The sequence below is a fragment of the Grampus griseus genome, assembly GCF_964374135.1.
Source record: "Grampus griseus genome assembly, chromosome: 1".
In the NCBI taxonomy this organism is placed as follows: domain Eukaryota; kingdom Metazoa; phylum Chordata; class Mammalia; order Artiodactyla; family Delphinidae; genus Grampus; species Grampus griseus.
This window is the reverse complement of record NC_139017.1, coordinates 147,753,651-147,770,690: the sequence shown is the minus strand read 5'-3', so window position 1 is coordinate 147,770,690 and position 17,040 is coordinate 147,753,651. Positions and strand designations below refer to the sequence as shown.

Genomic DNA, 17,040 nt, shown 5'->3' with positions numbered 1-17,040 from the left:
CTTTTATGGCTAATTAAAATAACCTAGTTTTTTGTACCTTTTTTTGAGCAGACTATAAGTGACTGAACATTTGGTCAGTGAGCAGATAGTTTTTGAATATCTACCAGGGATGCAATGGTGAATAAAATAGACCTGTTCACTGCCTGGATTAGCCAGAATAAAATTTTAAGCAAATTACTGTAAATACTCCTGAGTATAAATGCATTATGTAATGGATGGGGGTATACGGGTGCTGTGGGAATTTCTAATAGGGAGACCTAACCTAAAGTGTGGAGATGGGTAAGGCTTCCCTGTGGGATTAACTTTTAAGCTGAGACTTAAAGGCGGAGTGACAGTTGGCTAGGTGAAGTGGTAGGGTCAGGAAGGCTTCAGCCTGCCATTAGGAGACAGGATGACAAGTTCAAAACACTGACAGGCGTTCATTGTTGCAGACTCACAGAGGTAAGGTGGTAAGAGATGGTAACAGAGATGGGAGGAGATGTGGGCAGGGGCCAGATCATGCAGTCTTATAGGCCCTGTTAAGGGGTTTGGGACTTTACCCTAAAGACAGTGGGAAATTTACAAAGTTTAAACCTGAGAAGAAAATAGATCCACATTGGCTGCTATGTGGAGAATGAATTGAAGAGGATCAAGAATGAATATGGAAGTACCCAAAGGAAATGAAAACAGGATGAAGTATACATACACACCTGTTTATCACAGCATTATTCACAATAGCCAAGATATGGAAACAACCCAAATGCCCATCAATAGATAAATGGATAAAAAAAGATGTGGTACATATACACAATGGAATACTTATTCAGCCATGAGAAAGGAGGCTATCCTGCCGTTTGTGACAACATGGATGGACCTTGAGCACATTATGCTAAGTGAGATAAGTCAGGGAAGGACAAGTACTGCACAACATCACTTATATGTGGAATCTGAAAAGCAAACCTGTACAAAAGCAGAGAGTAAATGGAGGTTACCGGAGGTTGAGGGATGGGGGAATAAGTCTGATGACGGTTAAGGGTAGAAACTTGTAGCAAGTCGTAAACAAGCCACAGAGATCTAACATACAGTATAATGAATATAGACACTAATATTGTACCACAATGTAATGTGATAAATGTTGCTTGAATGGCAGTCAGATTACAGTATATAAATATATCAAAGTAACACGCTGTACACCTTAAATTTACAAAATGTAACGTCAGATTTATCACACACAGAAGAATGGACATGGGAGGCTTATTAGGAGGCTATAGTTGTAGCCCAAACAAAGGGTTATAGTGACTTGAAATACGATGGTAGCAGTGGAGATAGAGGGACAGATGGATTTAAGAAGTATTTAAGAGGTAAAATTCATAGGGCTGGATGACTGATTATATATGGAGGGTGAGAGTGAGAAGGAGGGTAGCGTCAAGGATAATTTCCAGGTTTTTGACAGAAGCACCTGTGAAGGTGTTGCCTTTTATTGAAATAGTGAATACTGGAGGAAGAGGAGGGTTTTTTGGGAAGTCTGAGACATCTGTGAAACATCTAGATGATGATACAGAAATTAAATAAATGGAGTTCCCTGGTGGCCTGGTATTAGGATTCTGGGCTTTCAATGCTGGGGCCTGGGTTCAGTCCCTGGTCGGGAAACTGAGATTCTGCAAGCTGCACGGTAAGGCCAAAAAAAAAAAAAAAAAAAAAAAGTTAAATAAATGGACATGGAACTTAGAAGAAGTATCTGGATGGAATATATAAAATTCGGGATAAGGATGGTAATTGTAATCATGGAAGTGGAATGAGATTGCCTTGGGGATATCTGTGGAATGAGAATATAAAAAGCCTGAGACGGCACCCTAAGCTTCTCTCTACATTTAAAATTGCTCGTGCGCTCCCTCTCTCTCTCCCTCCCTCTGTCTCTCCTTCTCTCTCCTCTCCCTCTCTCCCTCTCTTCCTCTCTCTCTTCCCCCCTCCACCTCCCGCTCCTCTCCTCTGTCCTCCCTCCTCTGTGTCTCTATCTTCCTCTCTCTCTATACACACACACACACATTATGTCTTTAGTATATATTACTTTTTGGAATGTGTACAAATTATATTAATTGTGTTTAGAGTTGGGGGAATATATATTAATTTATTTTATCATTAAACAAACACTTCTTGAATGTGCTGTGTACTAGGTGCTGTGCTGTTATCTGTAGGTGATTCACAGACCTAAGTTATAGATAGATTCTGCTTTCAAATTGTATGCTAATTCCTTACAGAGACAGAAAAATAGATAAGATATTTTACAGTTGCTGTGATAGAGGTAAGCATTGGGTGTTTCGGGAACACAGATTGCCATAGTGTCGGGCAGTGTTTAAGGAAAGCTTTCTGAAGGAGGTAAGACTTGAACAGAGTCCTAGAAGATGAGTTGGTGTTACTAAGTAAAGATGACAAGAAAGAGCCACCACCACACTGTACGCCTCTTATAGTTTCAGATGCTGTAGAAAGGTCAAGTCATGGGAGGACCCTGGTGTCCAGTGGCTTTGGCAATTAAGAGGTCAGTGGTAAACTTAATTGAGCGACAGGTAGGATTGGAAGCCAGATCAGATTGTGGTGGGTGGAATGGGGAGTGAGAAGTCAGACTCCTCTAGGGCAGGGTCTAAATCTGATTGTCTTAGCGTCCTCTGTGCCTTGCATAATCCCTGGCACTTGGTGTTTGTTACATTAGTTTTGAACAGAAGAGAGACAGATCCTTCTCTGAGATAAGATGAATGCATGAGGAGGGGATGAGTCCAGCTGCTGCCTTCCCTCTACATGCTGAAGAGAGTTTGCTGTGAGCACTTGTAGCTCTTTACCTGCGTTTTTTTTTTTTTTTTTTTTTTTGCGGTAAGCGGGCCTCTCACTGTTGTGGCCTCTCCCGTTGCGGAGCACAGGCTCCGGATGCGCAGGCTCAGCGGCCATGGCTCATGGGCCCAGCCGCTCCGCGTCATGTGGGATCTTCCCGGACCAGGGCACAAACCCGTGTCCCCTGCATCGGCAGGCGGACTCTCAACCACTGCGCCACCAGGGAAGCCCCTGTGTGCTTCTTTTTTATGGCTGTGCAGGGAGGCCAGGTACCCTCCTGCAGCCAGAAAAATTCTCTGCATTCATCTGTTAGTGTTCTTATGTTTTTATTCTGGTCTTTTTCTTTCTTTCTTTCAACGTTTTTCATCTGTAACTATATCATAAGCATTTTTCCATGTCATTAAAATTTTTTCATAAACAGCATCTTAATTGGCTGCATAACATCATTTGATGTTTATTTGAACATTTATTTGCGCATTTGGTTTAAGTTTTTTTCTTTTTTAGAAACTTTTAATTTTGAAATAATTTCAGACTTACAAATAAGTTGCAAAAATATTACAAGAACTCCCATATATCCTTCAGCTAGTCTATGGTGGTGTCTATCAGGTTTCTGCGTTGTAAAATTACTCTTTTCCTCTCTGTAATTAATAAGTATCTTGTGGGGAGATACTTTAAGATGATATAATATCCCGTTTCTCAAAATATTACTTATTAATTTTAGCATCCTTTGATGTTTCATAGCTGAATTATTACTAAAATGATTGCTAAATAGTGATTTTCTAATTACATTATTCTACACTCATTCCACTGTAAGGGAGAGCTTTTTCCTCTCCTCACTTATTAAATTCTTATTTAATGGGTCATAATCTGTTATTATCAGTCTAAATTGCCCCAGACCTGGCCATTAGGAGTCCCTCAAGCTGACTGCATTTTCCTTTTCACATGGCACTCTTTGAGCACTTTCCTACTTTCAGGCTTATCTTGATAGTGCCTTCTCTGCCTCAGCCCTGGAATCAGCCATTCTTCCAGGGACCCCTGGTTCCTATTACATAGTGGAGAATAGTATTTAAAAACCAAGATCGAGGTGCTAGGTGTGCTCATTGCTACTGGGATATGATTGCTGCCAGGCCCTTTCAGTGGACAGAGCTAGGGCTTACAAGCATGTACATACACAAAAGCACACATACACTGTCCACATCTATAGTTATTTTTATATTTTTGTATGTGTATATATTGAAAACCATCAGTTCACGCCTGATACCTTCAATTCCAATACAACCCAAAAGGTTTATTCTAGTTTTTCTTTTTCTACATTTTCAACTCACTTCTCCATCACTGAGAAATCTGGCTCCTGTTAGCCTCAGTATATTTACTTATTTGGTCAGTCCCTTATCACCTCCTGCCATACCCCCAGACTTATCATGATGGCCTGATGCTCCTCCCCCTCTTAACTCCAGATATATGTGCCTACCTTGCTTGGCCCCTAAAGCCTAATGGCTTTTGAATTAAGTTATTCAGAAAGGAAGAGAGGGAGAGAGCTCATTCCTTTTAAGATTTATTTTTATTTTTTATTTATTTTATTTATTTTTGGTTGCGTCCGGTCTTAGTTGTGCACGTGAGATCCTTGTTGAGGCACGTGGGATCTTTCGTCATGGTGTGCAGGCTTCTCTGTAGTCGTGGTGTGCGTGTTTTGTCTCTCTAGTTGTGGCATACGGGCTCCAGGGTACGTGGGCTCTGTAGTTTGCGGCACGCAGGCTCTAGTTGAGGCACGTGAGCTCAGTAGGTACGGCGTGCGGGCTTAGTTGCCCCGCGGCATGTGGGATTTTAGTTCCCTGACCAGGGATTGAACCCGCATCCCCTGCATTGTAAGGCGGATTCTTTACCACTGCACCACCAGGGAAGCTCCCTCATTCCTTTTTATGGCTGCATAATCCTCTATTTTGTGAATACACCATAGTTTATTCAATCCTTACTGAAGGGTTTTTTTCTCTTATATTACAAATAGTGCTGCAATAAGTAGCCATGTGCATAAGTCTTTTTGTATTTTTGTCAGTGTATCTTTGGGATAGTTTCTTAGAAGTGAGATCATTGGATTAAAGGGTAGAAGCATGTATCGTTTTGTTAGATACTGCCAAATCCCTCCTACCACCAGCAATGTATGGGCGTTCTCCCCACAGCCCCCCACTAGAATGTGTTGTCAAGCTTTTGTCCTGGCAGTGAGTTTGAAATTTCATCTCTTTCCAAATATCGAGATGTTATACTCCTCCTTGTCTTGGAGGTTTTGGCTTATTTTAAGCTCTTACTTGCTTCTTTGTATGTCACCCACTTCTGGAGATCAGCTTCCTGTTTAGGCTGTTTGTTCTACTTCTTTATTTGAAAATCTTTTTCCTTAATGGAAAAGTCAGAAATAAAATAGGTGATTAGTTTGCCATTCTCACTGTCATGTCTGTTGAACAAATGGGTAAATTCGTTGACTGACTGACGGTCGTGTGTCTGCCAGAGCCTTAGGTTGAAGTCACAGTATGGCTGTGGCAGTTCAGATGTCACATCTGCATTCAGGACAGAAGGAGGGGGGAAGGGCTGGGAGCAGCCACTTCAGTCCCCTTTTAAAAGGGAAGAAAAATCTTTCCAAGAACCACCTGCTTTTTGTAGGCAGGCTGTTTATACCTTAAATTTCTCGTTTTTGTCAGAGGATTGGACAGAGTACATGTCCTTTGTGCTACTGGAAATGCAAGTCTCCAATTTCTATTTCACTTTGAAAACTTTGTACATTTATTACTTGCATGAGTACAAATATTAAAGTTAAATATACAAATACATCGTGAAAAATACCCTCTCCAAACCCACTTTTCAGACGTAATTACTGTCAACAGCTTGGTGTGTATTCTTTTATCTGTGTACTTCCTTCTTAACCTTAATTTTAAATATTACTGTCGGGGGCTTCCCTGGTGGCACAGTGGTTGAGAGTCCACCTGCCGATGCAGGGGACGCGGGTTCGTGCCCCGGTCCGGGAAGATCCCACATGCCGCGGAGCAGCTGGGCCCGTGAGCCATGGCCGCTGAGCCTGCACATCCGGAGCCTGTGCTCTGCAACAGGAGAGGCCACAACAGTGAGAGGCCCGCGTACCGAAAAAAAAAAAAAAATTACTGTCTTCCTTGTTTGTTACCACCAGTATGGGGCTGTACATAACATTCATATATGTACTATTCTACAAGATTTTTTTTTCACTTAGTGGTATACTCTAGCTATTTTTCTATGTCAGGACATGCCTGTGTGTCTCATTCTGTTAACTGTTACATCATATTCTATACTTTTTATTTTCCTGCCTTCATCAATCCATTGTAGGGTTTCCCTGGTGGCGCAGTGGTTGAGAGTCCGCCTGCCAATGCAGGGGACATGTATTCGAGCCCTGGTCTGGGAGGATCCCACATGCCACGGAGCAAATAAGCCTGTGCACCACAACTACTGAGCCTGAGCTCTAGAGCCCATGAGCCACAACTACTGAAGCCTGCATGGCACAACTACTGAAGCCCGTGCGCCACAACTACTGAAGCCTGTGCGCCTAGAGCCCATGCTTCGCAGCAAGAGAAGCCACCGCAATGAGAAGCCCACGCACCGCAACGAAAAGTAGCCTCTGCTTGCTGCAACTAGAGAAAGCCCTCGCGCAACAACGAAGACCCAATGCAGCCAAAAAAAAAATGAAAATCCATTGTCCACCTTCTTTCCTCTGTGTGCTGGTGGCTGACCTCTACAAACTGTACCATCTGGGCTTCTTGCCTTCTGGCTTCCAGTTGGGATCAGCTGATGAGAGACACTGATGGGTATCAGAGGACCAGTGGTGAGAGAAGTCAGAGTATTTATTGTCCCCTACCGTCCCTTGCCATGGACGTAGTAGCAGATGTGTTCCTCTGTGGCCACTGCTCCTGTTGGCTGGCCTCTCTTCTCCAGCCAGCTCTTGCTGGGTTCCAGTATCTCCCTTCTTTCTCTTTGCCTTTTCAGCTCCAAGGTAGAAGTAGCTTCCTATTGTTGCTAGTTCCTGGATGTGTCACTGCCCCTGGGTAGTTCCTCTAACCCTACAAAAAATCTTGTCATTAATTCCTTTGGTTAACTCCTTTTCATGTGCTGTCTACTTCCTGCCAAGACCTCAGTGATAGCAATGATATAAATATCATTGTGTACATTTACCATAATGTATTTGTCTGGTTCCCTATCGATGGACATTTGAGTTGTTTCTAGTATTTTGCTCTTATAACCAGTGTTGCTAATAAACATCCATGTATTGATACTTTTAAAATAGTTACTCTTGGAAAAAAGTCATAGAAATAGAAATGTGGAGTCAAGGTGTGTGAATGTTGTAAATTTCAACAGATACAGGTTTCCCCTGCTATCTGAAAGTAGAACATTCCTATGAAACCTTTCGGAAGCCAAAATGGTAGAAAGTGAAGAAGCGAATACCATTAATTTATACGGAAAACTTTCTGAGTGTTCTCAGATCCAAAGAATAACTACCAAATCATGCCAAATAACAGTTAAAACCTAAAATAACACTAACGTATATTAAAAGCAGGAATGACATGATAAATACATAGCCTGTATAAAATAGAAATAATGTATTTATGGTGTAGTTTCCCTCACCAGAGTCAAGAAGACAGCAAGCACACTGGAAGGCTAAGAGGTGGTGGTGATGGTGTGTTAGGCTGAATCATTGGACGTTGGGTTGGTGGGAAGTATAGGAGACTAGGGTGTAGGAAAGAGGGGAAGAGGGTCGTTTCTCAACATCTCATCATTGTCTGAATCCATCAGACCAGGCAGGTCACTTATGTCTACACCTTCTATGGCTGTCTGCCTTGATGTCAAAGGTTGAGGTTCATTGTCTGCTGTGGCTGATGTGACAGGCTTGAATAGGACAGTATGCTTGATTTGCTTAGCCTCACACATTTTTCTATCATACAATTCTTTATAGACACTCAAAACATCCTGCAAACCTGCCCTAAACTTGTGTGTCCTTTCAAAATTAAAGTCATACTTTTCTGCAATCATTGCAGCACTGTCGTTCATAGTGACAATCTCATGTAAGTGTTTTATATTTAGTTTCTGGTTGACTTCACTCATGGGCTATTTGCTACTGAGTTCAGTTTCAACCTATATCTTTTACTCTTGCAGTTGCATCAGCTCTTGGTGTGTCAGTTCTTGGTCATGGGATGCTAAAACCTCTTCAACATCTTTATCAGCTTCCACAAACCCAGCCTCCTTAGCCATAGTCACTGTCGCCATATTTATTGTTGATTTGAAGCCTTTAAGATTGCTCATTACTTCAGGACACAGTCTCTTCCAAATGCCAATTCCCACCAAGACTTTTAGCCTAATGAAAGCATCTCCAGATTTAGCAGTAGCCAATTTTATTTATTTGTTTTATTTTTATTTATTTATTTATTGAATGAAAGATTCTTTATATTCTATAGTGCTCTGCAATTTTCAAAAGTGTCACACACATGATTTCATATAATCCCATAATAACCTTTTTTTCCCCCTACCCCTGTATTGCCCCTCACGCCTTCCCTTTCCCCACTAGTAACCACTCGTTTGTTCTCTATATCTGTGAGTCTAGCAATTGCAAATTTTATGTTTTAATTTTTCCAGATCTCTCATAATGCTCTGGAGTTTCCCTCTCTGTCAGTGGCATTTATAATAAAATGCATCACATTTTTGCATACAGTAAGCCTTAATTGTGGCTATTAGGCCTTGGCCACGCAGTTGCAGCAACAATGTCATACTTGGCGGTAAGAACACAACACAAATGTTGCTGCTATACCTGGTAATGCCAGGTGGATGAGCAGCACAATTATTGACAACCGCAAGACACCTCTTATGGAGGTTATTTTCTCTACAGTATTTTCCAGCAGAAGGGCTAATGTATCCACTCATGTACTCAGAAAAAAATCACTTGGGTATTCCAACCACTTGGATGTGAATGAAACATAATAGGAAGTGTATTCTTATCAGTGCCTTTAAGTGCCCTCAGATTTTCTGAAGGGTACATTAGTTGAGGCCTTAGGACAGCATCACCAGTGGTGTCAATAGTAGGCATTAGGATAAACCTCTCCTTTGATGCCTTGTGTCCCTTAGCCTGCTTTTCTTCTCTTGAAAGGTCTTGCTCAGCAATTTTTTCCAATAAATTACAGCTTTGCCATAGTTAAACACTTGCTTGTGTAAACAGCCACCTTCTGGGAACTTTTCAGCAGCTCCAGTATCAGCCAGAGCACTCTGTCCAGTAACTTTTAAGCTATGAAGCTGCCCTCGCCTCAAAAACCAATGAAACCACCCATGACTACCTTTATTTCTTATTTCTTTTTTTTTTTAACATCTTTATTGGAGTATAATTGCTTTACAATGTTGTGTTAGTTTCTGCTGTATAACAAAGTGAATCAGCTATACATATATATATGTCCCCATATCTCCTCCCTCTTGCAGCTCCCTCCCACCCTCCCTATCCCACCCTTCTTGGTGGCATGACTACCTTTAAATTTGACTCTCGTAACACTTTCATTACCATTGTCCAGTGCTTGCTTGCTTTTTTTATTTTTTTGGCCACGCTGTGCAGCTTGTGGGATTTCGGTTCCCTAACCAAGGATTGAACCTGGGCCCTCAGCAGTGAGAGCATGGAGTCCTAACCACTGGACCACCAGAGAATTCCCCATCCAGTGCTTTCCGTTTCAGCTTTTTGAAAAGACTGATTTCTCCTTAAGTATAAGATAACTTAATGCAACACTGTGCTTTGTACACCCATCAATCCACTCAAGCAGTAGACTTTCCAATTTATCCATTACTGGATGCCAGTTAAGAGAGACCCCTTTCCTACGAGCAGAACCAATAGTAACTTCGGCAGCTTTCAATATTCTTTCCCTCTGAGTGTAAATAGTTTGAATGGTGGACACAGGAACGTTCGAAGCAAGCGCATCTTTATTTTGTTCACTACAATCTAAATGCTTAATTACATCCATTTTTATGCTGAGCACAACACCCGTACAAGTTCTCTTCGGCTTTTCTGATACCTTAGGACACATCTTGCTAACAGATGCACAAAATAAATCAAGATAAAGCACAGATGCTCACAGATAGAATTCAAAGCTATCTATGGTGGTTTGATGCAGAAATGCCAAGTGTACTTCCTGGGAAAGGAGGTTGGTGGTGCTACTCTCGCTGCTCTGGGTGCCCGCTGCCTGTATAACCGCTGGATGCAAAACATGCTGAAAGCTATTTTCACCTCTTTTGATAAAAGTGAAAATCTTCTTTGGGTTTGTTTCATTTAGGTCTTTCATAGAAGCGAAGTGGCATAAAGCGAGCTTTCAAAAAGCAGGGGATACCTGTACTTGCAAACTCCTCCTAAAAGAGTCTACCAATTTACATTTCTACAATGCGTTATTTGATTTTTTTAAATCGAAGTATAGTTGATTTATAATTTCTTAGTTTCTGGTGTACAGCAAAGTGATTCAGATATATATGTATTATATACTGGGTTGGCCAAAAAGTTCGTTTGGGTTTCCTATAACTTTTTGGTCAACCCAATATATGCTTAGGTATTCTTTTTCATATTCTTTTCCATTATGGTTTATTAGGATATTGAATACAGTTCCCTGTGCTATACAGTAGGACCTTTTTTTGAAAAATAAATTTATTTATTTTATTTATTTATTTTTCCTGCACTGGGTCTTTGTTGCTACACGCGGGCTTTCTCTAGCTGCGGTGAGCGGAGACTACTCTTCATTGAGGTACGCGGGCTTCTCGTTGCGGTGGCTTCTCTTGTTGCGGAGCACGGGCTTTAGGCGCACGGGCTTCAGCAGTTGTGGCACACGGGCTCAGTAGTTGTGGCTCATGGGCTCTAGAGCACAGGCTCAGTAGTTGTGGTGGCACACAGGCTTAGTTGCTCCACAGCATGTGAGATCTTCCCGGACCAGGGCTCAAACCCATGTCCCCTGTATTGGCAGGCGGATTCTTAACCACTGCGCCACCAGGGAATCCCTCATTGTTGTTGGTTAAAAAAATTTCTTCATTCTTCTTGGGCATGAACTCTTCAGATTAACATTAGATCTAAGTTTTAAAAAATCATGGGTTTTGACTATATTTATAGAGAACTGACACTTCAGGAGAACTGACATGTTTCCAGTATTGAATCTTCTCACTTGGGAACCTGTTATGTCTGTTTATTTATTTGGATCTTTTATGTCCTTTGGTGAAAATCTTGTTCATTTCTTCCGCAGTTTAGTTTTAGGTATTTTATAGATTTTGTTCCCATCATGAGTGGAATTTTTTCCCCTTACAGTTTTTAATTGGTTATCGCTGGTATAGTTTTTAAGAAGCTGTTGCTTTTTGTAAGTAAATCATATAATCACCTACTTTATTGAATTTTCTATTGGTTCTAATGATTTTTCGGTTGATTCTCTTGGCTTTTCTAGGTGGACAATTATATATCTGCAAGTGCTAACTCTATCACTTCATTTATAATATGTATACATAGGTTATAATATGTATAATATTTCTCATAGATTATTTCATGACTAAGATAGCTGAGTGGGGTTTGGGACGGGTGCTCCTAGGAAGTCTTCTTGGCTGATGCTACATTTAAGGTGAGTATCAAAGAACGTGCAGCAGGTGAAATAGGTGGTGGAGAATGTATTCCAGACAGACCTTGAGGAGAGAAACAACAAGAAATGTTCAGTGACTAGAAAGAAGAGGGGCTAGAGCATAAGATACAAATGAGGTTGGGAGAAGCAGGAGATGGTTGGAGAGTAAATAGGGGTGCAATGAGAAGCTACTAGACTCTAAGGAGCAATTACTTTATTTTAAAGGAATTGAGAATTTAATGAAAGGTCTGTTAGGCAGAATGGTCCCTCAAAGATGTCCACATGTGGGAATTCCCTGGCGGTCCAGTGGTTAGGACTGCGTGCTTCCACTGTAGGGGGCGTGGGTTCGATCCCTGGTCAGGGAGCTAAGATCCTGCATGCTGCACGGCGTGGCCAAAAAAAAAAGAAGAAAAAACAACAACCAAAGACGTCCACACGCTAATCCTTAGAATCTGTAAACGTGTTACTTTATATGGCAAAAGGGACTTTGCACGTGAAATTAAGGCTACAGACCTTAAAGTAGGGAGGTTATCCTGGATTATTCAAGTGGGCCCAATCTAATTGCATGAACCTGAAAAGCAAGGAAATTTTTCCGGCTGGAAACAGAATCAAGATGTGGTAGAAGGGGAAGTTGGTGAGATCAGAGTAAGAGGGACTTAACCCACCACTACTGAAATGTACCACATGGAAAACAGGAGCAAACACTGTCTGATAACCAGCAAGGAAACAGGGACTTGGGCCCTACAGCTGCAAGAAACTGAATTCAGCCTACAGCCTGAAGGAACTTGGAAGTATGTTCATCTCCAGAGTCTCCAGAAAGGAATGCAGCCCTGCTCAGCCCCTGGTTTTGGCCTTGTGACACCTTATGCAGAGGACCCTGCTGAGCCACACTGTAGCTGGAGTTTTGGCCTTCAGAGCTCTGAGATCATAAATTTGAGTGGTTTCAGGCTGCTGAGTTTGTGACAATTTGTTAGAGCAGCAGTAGAATACTAATACAAAGGGGTTTAAGCAGGGAGGGAATGTTAGACTCTGTGTTATTAACAGACTGTTCGTGTGCTGTGTGGAAGATGGCTTTGGGAGAGTGCAAATTTGGAGGCGTGGAAACTTGTGGGAAGACAGTGGTGGCATGGGCTAGGGTAGTGATGGTGGGAAGGGGGTGTGATTTGAGATTTATTGGGGAAGTTAGACTTGCCAGAGTTTGGTCATTGATTGGGTGTCAGGAATGAGCGAGAGGAGGGACACAAGGATGACTGCTGATTTCTGGCTTGGATGCTGACTGATGGTGAAGCTGTTCTTTGAGCCGGGCTTGAGCAGGTTGGAGGATGCCAGGTCATCAACTCAGTGGTAATTCTAGGTGGTTCTTCATTTGGAAATTCTCCTATAAATACTTATTTTAAGGTAGAGTATATCAATAAGATGATTGCTTTATCAGTTAAGACCTAAATTGTTTTTTGGTTTTTTTTTTTTTTAGGTCATGTAGGAAATCGTAAATCATGTGAAGATGGGACTCTTGGTATTTGTACGCAATCTGCTGCTAGCCCTCTGCCTTTTTCTGGTACTGGGATTTTTGTATTATTCTGCGTGGAAGCTACATTTATTCCAGTGGGAGGACTCCAGTAAGTATGGTCGCTCTAGCCTACCCCCAGAAAGAGCCTGCTGCAGATCAGTTATTGGGTTTTCCTGTGGCTGCTCTCATATTCTTCAGAGATGGGCAGTGATAGTAAACTGAGCATTCCTGGGACTTAGGCTTAGAAACTGCCTACCACTTTTGTTGCTCTAGACTGAGAACTTTGAAGTGTTTTAAAAACTGCATGCCATGGCAAATCCTTTTATGAACTCAAGGAAAACATGCTATTCTTCAATAAAAACCCAAACCATACCAGTACTTCTGGTTCTCGAATGTTACTCTTTTTAAATTATTATACTTTATTGCCACTCCCATTTGCCAGTTACTGCCTTAGGGCTTGCTATTGCAGTTGGTTTTTTAATGACCTTAAAGCATTCATCTTTACCTTTTCCTTGGATTCTGTTTTTATTTTTAAATTTTTTTAATTAAAAAAATTAATTAATTAATTAATTTTTTTGGCTGCGTTGGGTCTTCGTTGCTGCGCACGGGCTTTCTCTAGTTGTGGCGAGCGGGGCTTACTCTTCGTTGCAGTGTGCGGGCTTCTCATTGCGGTGGCTTCTCTTGTTGTGGAGCACGGCTCTAGGTGCGTGGGCTTCAGTAGTTGTGGCTCACAGGCTCAGTAGTTGTGGCTCGCGGGCTCTAGAGCGCAGGCTCAGTAGTTGTGGCGCACAGGCTTAGTTGCTCCGTGGCATGTGGGATCTTCCCGGACCAGGGCTCGAGCCCGTGTCCCCTGAATTGGCAGGTGGATTCTTCACCACTGTGCCACCAGGGAAACCCCAGTTTTTAATTTAATACTGTCTTTGTTTTAGTTTCCCTAAAGAAATTTTGTCTACTTAATCTTTTTAGCTCTTGCTGGTACTGAACTTGTACTTGAATAGAATAATGGCTTTTCCCCTACCCAGTAACTCCTAATCCCTTGCTCCCATTTGTAGTCATTCTCATGTGATACACTGTTTTCTGTAGGGCTTCCTGACCCCCCTCCCCCAACACCGACTTGGTTCTGGTTCACCCAGCATTGCCTGTGCTGTGGTTTGGGGTTTGCAGTTGAAGAGGTTGCACTGAGCTGCACCAGCCTCTGCACACTGTCTTCTTGGCTGTAGCTTCAGGTGTCACACAGTGACGATGCGTAGCTTTCCTTTTGATTCTTTTGTCTGATGGCTGTCTGAGCTGGGTGCAGGAAATTTTGGGTAGTCTGTTCTGATTCCTAACGCCTCTTCTCTAAAATAGTTTTATTTTTACAAACACCTACTGGATGCCAGTGTGGAATTCACTTGAGAATAGAGTCAGGCTCTAGATAAGAGGTTAAACTGAGTTAGAATGAGTTGGAAGAGGCAACTGGCAATTGGCCTAATACTGTATTGACTCCTTAACGTGGGAACTGTTCCTATGAAGTAGTTCATTATTTTCTCACATGGCCCAAACTTCTGAAGCAGTTTCAAGCCAATTTAAAAAGTATAGTGTTATATCTTTCATATTGTTGTATATGCAATGTTTAAGTGCCTCTTAAATGCATAGCTTATAATTATCACTAATTACTTTGTGTTTCCAGGGTTTATTTATATTTTTCTGTTCCAACTTATTTTTAAAATCAAGGAGACGACCCAGAGTAAGGGATGTTTGTATCAGTGCAGTGTAAAATTCTGTAGTTAGAGACATTGTCCATATCTGTAATGGATGGATTCATCTGTATTCATAAAAAAGGTGGAAATATGTACAAGGAAGGGGGGGGGTCTCCTTTTCTGTTAAGAGCTACAGTGGAAGACATAATCAAGGATTAGATAATTTTTTCCTAGAGAAATTGAGAAAAACATTAACTTTATGGAACACCTGTTTTGTGTCAGGTTTTAGACTAGATAATTTACAAATTTAATTTACTTCTTACTATAACCATGTGAAGATGCTATTATTATCCCTGTTTTCCATTTGAGCAAACTGAAGTATTTAGTTTAATTAATTTACCCAAGTTACATAGCTAATTATTAGAACTGGAATTGAGTCCTGATTTTCTTTCTTTAAAACCTATGTTCGTTATTTTACTGAAAAGTATAATAAATACTAAGGATAAGGTTTAATTCTGTATTGTAGTTGGTAAAAACAGAGAAGAGATAGACTCAGAGAAGAAATAGTAGATAGTATCAGCATGGAGATGGATAAAGAAAAGGGAAGGAAAATAAGGGGAAGGGAAAGAGAAATAGAAAAAGTCCTCCAGGCGACAAAGGGGTTTATTAGGTTGAAGGTGACAAGTGCTGTTCACGTTCTGTAGGCTTCCGTAGTTTGTTAGTAGTTATCTGCTGTCCTTTGAGTTAGTTGTTAGCTGACTAACCTCTATCTGCACCTTTTTTGTTATTCTGACTCTCAAGTCTTTCAGATATTTGACTTTGAATAGGTTGTTTAGACCTTCTTACTATAGCATATTATTTCTGTGCTGTAATATCAGAGAATAATGTCCAACCCTGATGGCTTACCAAGTCAGGGTTTACCTTTACTTTTACCTTGTTTACCTTTACTCAATAAACAAGGTCAGGCTGAAGGAGCTTCCAAAGCAGATGACTGCTGTGTACTGAAATTTAGGTGTTGGTTTAACAGTATTGATGATGATGCCGATAATAATGAAATGAAAATAATAATTTGTTGAGTGTCTACTATATGTCTGTATTATAACATGGGAGCTTTATATTCATAATCTCATAGTTTACATTGATTATTATTATCCTCTTTTACAGATGTAGAAACTGAGGCTTCAGAGAGGCTCAGTGATCAAGGGTTTGTATGTCTCTCATCTGCAGAGCTTAGAGGGCATTTCCAAGCTTGAAAAATAAATGTCTTTAGCATTATTTTTCCTTAATTTTTATACTATTTATGACTTAACCAAGATTAAGTATTGGAATTCCTTCATGGTGGGGGGGGGGTGGAAGAAGAGGAGTCTAGAGTCTTTTATTATTAAATTACTCATTCAATAAGCAGTATGTTCATATTATGGCCCACAAACTGTTCTGTGTAAACTGGATATAAGATGAACATAGACTTTATGCTCTCAGACTATAACGTGAGAAAGAAATAAAACAACATATTATAATGTGTCATGTTCTAAAAGAGAGGTCTGTGGGAAATGCCATGTTAGAGCATGGAATCCCTTCCAACTAGAAAATCTTAAGATTTAATTAATTCCAAGGCATGTTGTAGAAGAATGCAAACGGTTTTGTTTTGAGCAGTTTAGAGCCACACATGGCCGAGGCCTAGTCAGGTTGCCAGGACTTGAGTCAAATGCTTAACCTAAAGGCTTCCTGTATGAGATTGGTCTAGTTATGAATGTATTTTAAAAGGTTCTGTAGCTTGAGGTTTCCTGTTCTGCGTGTTTAGGAGCTTGGAAGTTGCCACTGTGACCTAACAAGTGAAACACAAACAGACTGAAAATTCAACTCTTCTTTGCTCTATAAGAGAGGGGAGCACACAGGCAAATCGCTGCCAGCAAGGCTGGAGAGAGAGGTGAATACAGGGCAACCACTAAGAAAAGTTGAAAAAGTATAACCAGTATGCTGAAAAAGGAAAGAAAGTGGAATCGTAAAGTGCTCAACTAAAACCACAAAAGGCATAAAAAGAGGAGAAGATAAAAATAGGCACAAAGAATAAGGGCAACAAATAGAAAACAGTAATGTATATGGTACGTATTACTCCAGATATATCAGTAATCCCTTTGAACATCTGTGGTCTAAATGCACCAATTAAAAGACAGAGATTGGATCAGAAAACAAGACTCAACTGTCTGTTGTCTTCAGGAAACCCATTTTAATTATAAAGACACATATAAATTAAAAGTAAATGGAGAAAAATATACTACGGTAACACTAGTCAACAGAAAGTAGGAGTAGCTGTATTAATTTCAGACAAAGCAGGCTTCAAAGCAAGGAAAGTTATCACTGATAAAGAAGGCATTACATAATGATAAAGGGATCAGTTCTCCAAGAAGACATAAAAATTCTTAATGTGTAT

At 40.9% G+C, this 17,040-nt stretch overlaps 1 protein-coding gene across 6 annotated transcripts in view; it reads left to right on the top strand.

Annotated features, from left to right (window-relative positions):
- ST3GAL3 (ST3 beta-galactoside alpha-2,3-sialyltransferase 3) overlaps positions 1–17,040 on the top strand; it is a 238,671-nt gene that overhangs the window by 13,182 nt on the left and 208,449 nt on the right. For all 6 annotated transcript variants that reach the window (XR_014297310.1, XM_082663768.1, XM_082663765.1 and 3 more), the window contains exon 2: positions 12,895–13,039. Coding sequence is in view for 5 of the 6 variants with exons in the window: in XM_082663768.1 (XP_082519894.1) it covers positions 12,925–13,039 (115 nt within the window). In the remaining variant the exon portion in view is untranslated. The remainder of the gene's footprint in view (positions 1–12,894; positions 13,040–17,040) is intronic.